At 37.9% G+C, this 8470-nt stretch overlaps 1 protein-coding gene and 1 pseudogene across 5 annotated transcripts in view; one reads left to right on the top strand and one right to left on the bottom strand.

Annotated features, from left to right (window-relative positions):
- Positions 1 to 2063: 2063 nt before the first annotated feature.
- Positions 2064 to 2792, bottom strand: LOC102842788 (annotated as a pseudogene).
- Positions 2793 to 6349: 3557 nt separating this feature from the next.
- MDM4 (Mdm4 p53 binding protein homolog (mouse)) overlaps positions 6350 to 8470 on the top strand; it is a 28508-nt gene continuing 26387 nt past the window's right edge. For 2 of the 5 annotated variants that reach the window (XM_006834095.1, XM_006834094.1), the window contains exons 1-2: positions 6350 to 6427; positions 7992 to 8066. In XM_006834095.1, coding sequence (XP_006834158.1) covers positions 6350 to 6427; positions 7992 to 8066 — 153 coding nt within the window. Of the gene's footprint in view, positions 6428 to 7991; positions 8071 to 8470 lie in introns of all 5 variants that reach the window. The other 3 variants (XM_006834098.1, XM_006834096.1, XM_006834097.1) reach the window with 2 other exon arrangements.

Below are 8470 nucleotides of genomic sequence, written 5' to 3'. Positions count from 1 at the left end.
TCCAGTTAGCTTAATGCTTATCCCACTGTGCTATTAAGATGCCTTCAAAATGCAAGACACGTATGTCTTTAAAAGCGTCAAAATTGATGAGGCAAAAATTGGTAGAACTACACTGGAACAAATGGATAAATCACCATCAAAGTTACAGAATTCTGTCACATCTCTCAATTATTTGTAGATCAAGCTGACAAATTAGCAAGGATATAGAAGACTTAAAAAATCGGCAAGCTTGACCTAATGAACATAGAGTACTACAAGTGTACATTGCAAAATGGATCTCTAGTTGGCCATGATGAAAGCCTCAGTAGTTGTTTCAGTCAGAGGATGCTCTCTCATCATGTTAGAAGTAAGTTCCCAAACCATAAATTTGGAAAATAATAATTTGAGGAGACTTTCTTAAAGTTTGTGGAAAACTTCCATTCTCTTTAATTTCCTTTTTCCATGAACTTTTTGAAGCACCCTTGTATGTGCAGCTGTATAAATCATGGATAATAAAGGATTATCATTAACTTTAAAATTAACATTAAAACCTGTGAAGTGAATAAAAAAATGGTGGGACGGAGGAAGAATTTATAGCCTTAAAGAACAAATGAGCTAAGTGTGTAAGAAATCAGGAAATAAGTTAACTTAGAAGAAGGAAAGCGGTAATAATAAGAATGGATAATAATAAGAAAACATAGTGTGGAGATGAACAAAGCTTAACATCTTTTCCAGGAAAAAAAAAGACAAACCTCCAACAAGATTGGTTAAGAGAAATGAGAAGATAAACAGTTTTATGAAAGGAGGATGTATCTGTACACAAAGTAGAAGTTAGAATATTATCATCTCAACTACATCTTAGCAATTTTGAAAACTTAGACAAAATGGAAGAAGAAATAAGCTTAAATAATAACTACTAAAGAAACTGAAGCAGTGACTAAAAATTTCCCCACCAAGTAAATACCAGGTTTTATTAAGTTTTCATGAACTTTTTGAAGCCCTTTTTATAACCTGAACATCCAGACTAGACAAAAACATTAAAGCATCTCAGTCATACAGATTTTTAAACTTAAAATATTAACTAATGAAAAACTTCAATTGTTGCAGCAAAAGCATTTTATATAACTGATCACTTATCCATGATATAGTCTTAGGTAATAAATAAGAGAAAGAATTCTCACAAGTTTATAAAGAGTAAGTATTTTCAAAATTAGAGCTAACTTTTAAATCAGACAGATATCTGGTATTATGTGTAGTCAGCATTGTATAGACAGTCCTAAGCAGTAAAGTTTAAAAAGAAGTTAGAAGCACAATACTAGAAATGGAGGAAATAAAAATTTGCTATTTGTGATGTGATCATTTACTAGAACTAATTAGATGTTTAGTAAGATGACTATTTGTATACTTCTGTAAAAATCACTAAAAAATCAAAAGGCATCATTAACAGTAGTCGCAGAATATTAATTTTAGAAATAAATTTAAACACAAATGGTCAAGATTTTTAGGAAAAGTTAAAAAACTTTATTAAGAGGTGTGTAATTAACAGAGGAATATATTTGAAACTACTTGATCTATATGGTGGTGGTTATGTGCCATGGAGTCAGTTCCAACCCGTAGCAAATCCGGTATAGGGTTTCTGAGGCTGTAAATCTTTATGGGAGCAGGCAGCCTTATCTTGACCTATATAGTGAATGTGATTTCATTGAGTTCCAGCATGGACCTTGAACTAAAATTTACAGAGAATTATTGGTCCAGAAATGGGGGTCTTTTCTATAAAAGAATGGGGTGGGGAGGATTTGCCCTACCAGATAGCAAGAATTATAAGCTATAGGAATTAAGACAGCATGAAATTATATAAATATAGAAAAACTGAGTAATGGCATCGCATAGAGAACCCAGATGCACTCATGCATGTAAGGGATGTAAGTCAATAGAGCTGTGTTCAATAAATTGAGCTTGGAAAAACTAATCCATATGAAAAAAGAATAAAACCCCTGAGGATTTTTTTTTTTTTTTAATATTTTTATTAAAGTTCTTTACAGAGCAACATCCAAATTCCAGATCCGGCTGCCAAGGAGACCCTGTTATGCAGTGAGGCCTGGCTGAGGCATAGCAGGTGGCTCTGTCTTCCCACCCTTCTGCTCCGAGTTGGGGGTGGTAGGTAGTATCTCATCTTTGGGTTCCACAATGCCTCACATGGTCAGGCAGGGGTTTCTTCGGGCCAATCTTACCACTTGGGTCCCAGGGCAGCATGATCTTTACTTTGATGCCCAGCACACACTGAGCAGCACGTGGCACACAACTGTGTCAGTGTAGTAGTTAACAGGGTCCTCATGGTGGATCATCAGACCATCCAAAAATTTCATGGACTTAGCTCTCTGTCCTCGAAGTTTCCCAAACACCACGACCTCACAGCCTTTGGCTCCACTCTCCATGATGAACCGCAGCACACCATAGCAGGCCCTCCACACAGCAAGCCCTCCTAGGAGTTTGAAGCGCAGAGACTCTGCCTGGGCAATGGCACACAGACCTCTCGTGGCCACCTTTTCAGCATAAAGCTCTACACTGCCATCTGGGAAACCAAAACTCTTCTGAATCACGGCAGTCAGTTCCCGGATCCACCAGAACTTATCACCAAGAACATTCTGTGTCCTGGTGGCTAGGATGATGATTTCTGTTCTGGTTGGTGTAACTCGAACTTCAACTCCAGAGTAACCATCTTCAGCCAGCTCCCGTGTGAGAAACGCATTCAGTTCGGCTTTGAAGATGCCATCAGCTACAAATTTCCTCTTCTTGGAAATTTGTGCCGCCATGTTGCGCTGCGTGTTGCTTAAATGAAAAGCCGATGACACTTTTAACAGCAGCATTCGCATTAGTACAAACCTAGAAACAACTCAGATGTTCATAGGGCCAAAAAAAAAAAAACGATGAATATAGTATAATCACACACTGGAATATAGTAGGTCAAAATAAATGAAAAATGAGCTAAAGTAACAGTGCCGATAAATCTATGTGAAACCAAAATTCCCCAAAGTACATGTAACATCTGAGTTTTAAAGGTAAAAACAAACCAAAAATGTACACTTATAAGGACTCCATTGTAAAAATATGAGGGAGCATCAAAAAATTGGTTGAAAAATTCCATTATCTCTTTTTAATATTTATTGTGTATTGAGGCACAATTTACAGAAAAGATCATCAGTTTCCATTCAGCAAATCATCTCAATGATTACAATTGCCTCCACTTAGCAGAAGTTAACCTGCTTCCTTCATGTGGTTCCTATTTGCATTCTACCCACCTTCCTATCCCTTGCTAACATTGACCTTAGGAAAACGTTGGGCTTATAATTGTTAATGATTGATTGTTCCGTGATGAGTATATCTTGCTAGTGTTGCCCCCCACAAGATAAAATGGTCCACTGTCAAACTAATTGCATTATCTTTATTATTATTATTAAGAATATCACTGTTTTCCTGCATGTAATTTTTTAATTGCGTCAGCACTTTTTTTTTTTCCAAATTAAAAAAAGGAAAACACTTAGAACTGGATCACTTGGCCCTTTCTCTTTTTATCGCCTCTCAGTTCAAAAATGTTTTCATCTCTTAATGGCCAGCATCCTCTTGGACCTGCAGTTAGGCTCCACACACTCAAGCCTCAGCACAATCTTCTTCATGGTTTTAGCCTTTTTCCGGTAAATTGGCTTTGTCTGCCCTCCATAGCCATTCTGCTTCCGATCATTGCGCCCCTTTCCCTGTGCATACAAAGAATCCTTGCCCTTTTTATACTGCGCCACTTTGTGAGGCTGATGCTTGCCACACATATTACAGAAAGTCCTTCGGGTTTTAGGGACATTTACCATCTTTGCAGTGGCGCCGTCTACGTAGAGTAAACGGGAACTTCAGCCTCCGCGTTATTCGCCTCGCACCGCTCGTGCTTAACCTGCATTATCTTTTAATATATTTCCATGAACTTTTTGAAACCCCTCAAGTAACACAACGTTTGCTAAGTCAGCATTTTCCAGGTATATAACAATGTAGGAGCCCATTTTGATAACTAAAATGAATGAAAAGGAAAGCAACAGAACAAATGATTCAGGATGATTGTTGGAATAGGAGGTATGGCTAGATGTAGGTTGTCGTAAGTCCTAGTTTGTGGATGCTTACTGCGTTTTTTAAATAATCAACTAAATAAAAGTGGGATAAACTGTGTTGAACAAAAGAATTCTGATTAATTCAATTCTGTGCACTTGGGTGGGATGGGTGGGGCAGGAGGGTCTTGCTAAATGAAGACTAGAGCTTGTCTAAGTTTGAATCTTGATTCCACAACTACTAATTGTGTGACCTTAGGTAAGTAAATTCTCTGTGTTGCTCTTGCCTACATCATACAGATACTAAGAATTAAATGTGTCAATACTTGGTTCAAAACCTTGAGGTCCAGCACAAAAATGTGTGTAGTGTGTTAGTTGACAGTAAAGATTATGGGGAAAAATAAAGTAGTGAAGAGGATAAGGAATGCTAGGGGCTGGGAATTGCTCTTTTAAAGAGTGGATGGTTTTGGAAGTAAGGCCTCATTGATAAACTGACATTTGAACAGAGACCAAACAGGGTGGAAGCAAGAAAACCTTTAGAAAGCTAATCCAATAATCCATTTAAGAGATGAGTGGGTTGGGTTAATGTAACAAGGGAATTGGTGAGAAGTGGTTGGACTTTGGATATATGTGAGGGCTTCAAAATGTTTCATGGAAAAATTCCATTATCTCTTGTGTTTTTCCATGAACTTTTTGAAATCCCCTTGTTGTTTGGAGGAACAGCATCATAGTTTGTCTATGGACTAGGTGTGGAGTGTAAAAGACAGAGGAGTCAAGGATACCTTTATTTGTTACTGACCTGAGCAAATGCAAGGATGTTGTTGTTGTTGTCAGGTGCCATCGAGTCGGAAACGACTCATAGCGACCCTATGCACAGCAGAACGAAACAATGTCCGATCCTGGGCCAACCTCACTACCACTGCCACACTTGTTGCCACCTGGTCAATCCATCTCGTTAAGGGTCTTCCTCTTTTTCTCTGACCCTCCACCTTACCCAGCATGACATCCTTCTCCAGCTACTGTTTCCTCCGGACAATATGTCCAAAGTATGAGAGACGAAGCTTAGCCGTCCTGGCCTCCTAGGAGCACTCTGGCTGCACTTCTTCCAAAACAGATCTATTGGTTCTTTTGGCAGTCTGTGGCACTTTCAGTATTCTCCTCCAATACCACAACTCAAAGGCATCAATTCTTCTACGATCTTCCTTATTCACTGTCCAGCTTTCGCATCCATATGAGGCTATTGAAAACACCATGGCCTGGGTCAGGCGCACCTTAGTCCTCAAGCTGACATCTCTGCTCTTCAATACTTTAAAAAGTTCCTGTGCAGCAGATTTGCCCAATGCAATACGTCGTCTGATCTCTTGACTGCTGCTTCCGCGAGTGTTGATAGTTGAAACTGCAAGGATAGCGTTGCAATTTATTGAAATAGAGACAACACATGGGTAGAGAGGATTGGTTTCATATATGTAAGGCTTGAACTGCCAATTAAAAGCCAGTTGTTTTTAAAATTGTAAGTTGTCTTTGCACTGTATTGTATTTTCCATTTCATAGCAAGGGAGGCTGTTGTCGGAGGAAGGTATTTATATTTTGTTGGAGTCCTGGTGTGGGTTTGAACCACTTATCTTGTGGTTAGCAGTCCAGTGCTTATCCTATAGTGTCACACCAGGACTCTGTAGCCCATTTTGTAGATATCTACCTCCTGTGCTCTTTCTGGGTTTTAATGGTTCATTAAAAGTTGGTTTAACAAACTGAAAAATTTGACTCACTTTCTTGCGGCTGCTTTCTAGGACATGTTCTAACATGTTGGTGAGATTTTCCTTGATATGCTTTTGGAATCTTTATCTTGGTAATTCCCTTAACCTCACACCTGTCTTCCGGCAGGTTACTCTTAAGCACAGTCTCAGAGAGGAGGAAGAGCTATCAGATCTCCTTGGGGAGGTAATGATTATACATTTGACTTTCAGCTAGATTCATTTACTGTCTCCTGTCTGGGTGGAGCTTGGAGCATGCCCAAGCCTGTTTCTCTTTTCAGCTTCACCTGAGGGAAGTGTAGATGATTGTTACTCTTAATTCACCTCTTCAGTTTTTGGCAGCGTCTGAGCTAGAAAGTGATCTAGAAAGTATCAAGAATCTCATCATGGATATATTGCGTTCACTTAGAAGCTTTAGCTGGCTGCTTTTTTGGTAAATGTGAAAGATAATTTTCTACTTTCGAATATAATTTATGATTTTTTTTTTCCTTTTTAGTTTTATCAGCAAACCCCAATTTCTTCACTGCCAAGATGACATCTCTTCCCGCCTCTGCCCATTGTTCAACATCTGATAGTGCTTGCAGGATCTCCCCAGAACAAATCACTCAGGTAAATCATTTTTAAGCATTTCTATTTTTCTTAAAACTTCTAAAATATGAGTTAAGTCATGTAGCTCATTTCACAGATTGTAGGATTTTATATGGAGCAGAAATTATTATTTTTTTAATTACATTTTCTAGAAACCTATAAACAGTGCCACTGATCATAAATTTGAATTGATCGTTGACTAAATTTTTGGACAATGTAGATTTCTCCAAACCACACATCTTGAAAACGAATGTTGTTTTAAATGAGAATAGCTAGTTGAGAATTTGGGACTGGGTTAAATAAGTTTTTTTCTGTCTTACTGGTGTTTTAACCAGTTTGCTTTCTTTAAATAACAAATATGTTATAAGAAATTAAAACTTTATAATATAATGTATTGATCTATAAAATGTTTATCTACAAAGACTTCTTTGACCATCTGTTCCTTTTCTCTCTCAAAGTTCTCCCTGTGTTTTCCTCTGATATTTTGTATATATATGCATATAGATATAATTATAAAAATATGTCATTTTGTTTTGTGTTTTTATAAACATTTCACAATATATAGTGTATTCTGTACCTTAGTAGTATACGGTAAGGGTAGAATATGGATTTGGTGGGAAAATGTGGCTTATACAAATAAATGGTTTTGACATAATTGGTCAATGTGGAGGAAAACAAATTAATACCTCTCAAACTTTGTACATATACAAATTCCAGATAAGTTAAAGATTTAACAGCTCCAATCCTTCACTCTGGCGCTTAGACTTGCCTTTTGTGGACACATTTTTCTCCACTATGTGGGGCTTCCCTTTAGCATTTCTCTGAGTGAAGGCCTAAAGAAAATGTTTTCAAAACCATTGCCATAAACTAGACTCTGACTCATTGACCTCTCATGTGTGCCAGTGGAGAGCTGCATTCCATCTGGTACTCAGGGGCTGATTTTTTAGTAGTAGATCATCAAGCCTTTCATCTGGGGTGCCTCTGGATTTGAACTTCCTACCTTTTGTTTAGAAGGTACCATTTGCACCCCCCTGGGACCCAGGTTAGGTCTACCCACTGCCGTCAAGTTGATTCTAACTCATAGTGACCTTATAGGGTAGGGTAGAACTGCTTAGGGTTTCCAAGACTAAGTATTTACAGGTGCAAACAGCCTCATTTTTCTCCTGAGGAGTAGCTGATGGGCTTAAATTGCCAACCTTATGGTTGGCAGCACAGTGCTTAACCCACTGCGCCACCAGACACAGTTTACGCATATAAATAGATATATATTCCAAACAGAAGAAAATTGAAGTCAGTTGTTAGCCCATAGTCACACACCTAAAAAGTGATGTGGGCCAGGATTCCATTCCAGGCAGTCTAGCTTTAAATTGCTATGTTTTGAAAATGTGGCTTTCCAGGATGGCAACAATTTTCTTGATGTCTTGGAAAAATTACTTTACACATTGGATGATTTTATGTGTAAGGTGATAAGTAAGCTAAGGTTTCTTTAAAAAAAAGTTTAAGGAAATTCTTTTGTACCATAGGTTTACAGAGGAGGCAGATCTGACTAAATGTAAATAGAAGATTTATTTTTTGTTTGCATCAGGTACGACCCAAACTGCCACTTTTGAAGATTTTGCAGGCAGCAGGTGCACAAGGTGAAACATTCACTGTTAAAGAGGTAAGTCACCTGAGAAAATGTTCGAGAAGCAGTTGAGCTAAACATTTTTAAGAATATCTTTGAAGTGGAAGGATGTCATTCTGTTTTTCAGTTCCTGACAGTCCCATGGGTCCTCTGTACATGGTTTCCTTTTCTTCTGTGTACTCTAGCTTTTATGTTTTGGTTTAAGAAAGCAAGTTCTACTCCTGAGAACTTGGGGGAGCAACTTCTGCTCTGTTTTAAAAAGAACACTGAGTTCAAGTGGAACTTCATGGTTGTTTTTTTAAATGTGTTGAGAATATACACAGCAAAACATAAACCAATTCATCTGTTTTGTACATATACAATTCCATGACATTGATTACATTCTTTAAGGTGTGGAACCATCTTCACCTTCCTTTTCTGAGTTGTTCTCTCAGTAACAT

This window comes from Chrysochloris asiatica, unplaced genomic scaffold (assembly GCF_000296735.1).
Source record: "Chrysochloris asiatica unplaced genomic scaffold, ChrAsi1.0 scaffold00009, whole genome shotgun sequence".
In the NCBI taxonomy this organism is placed as follows: Eukaryota; Metazoa; Chordata; class Mammalia; order Afrosoricida; family Chrysochloridae; genus Chrysochloris; species Chrysochloris asiatica.
This window is presented reverse-complemented; position numbering and strand designations above follow the sequence as displayed.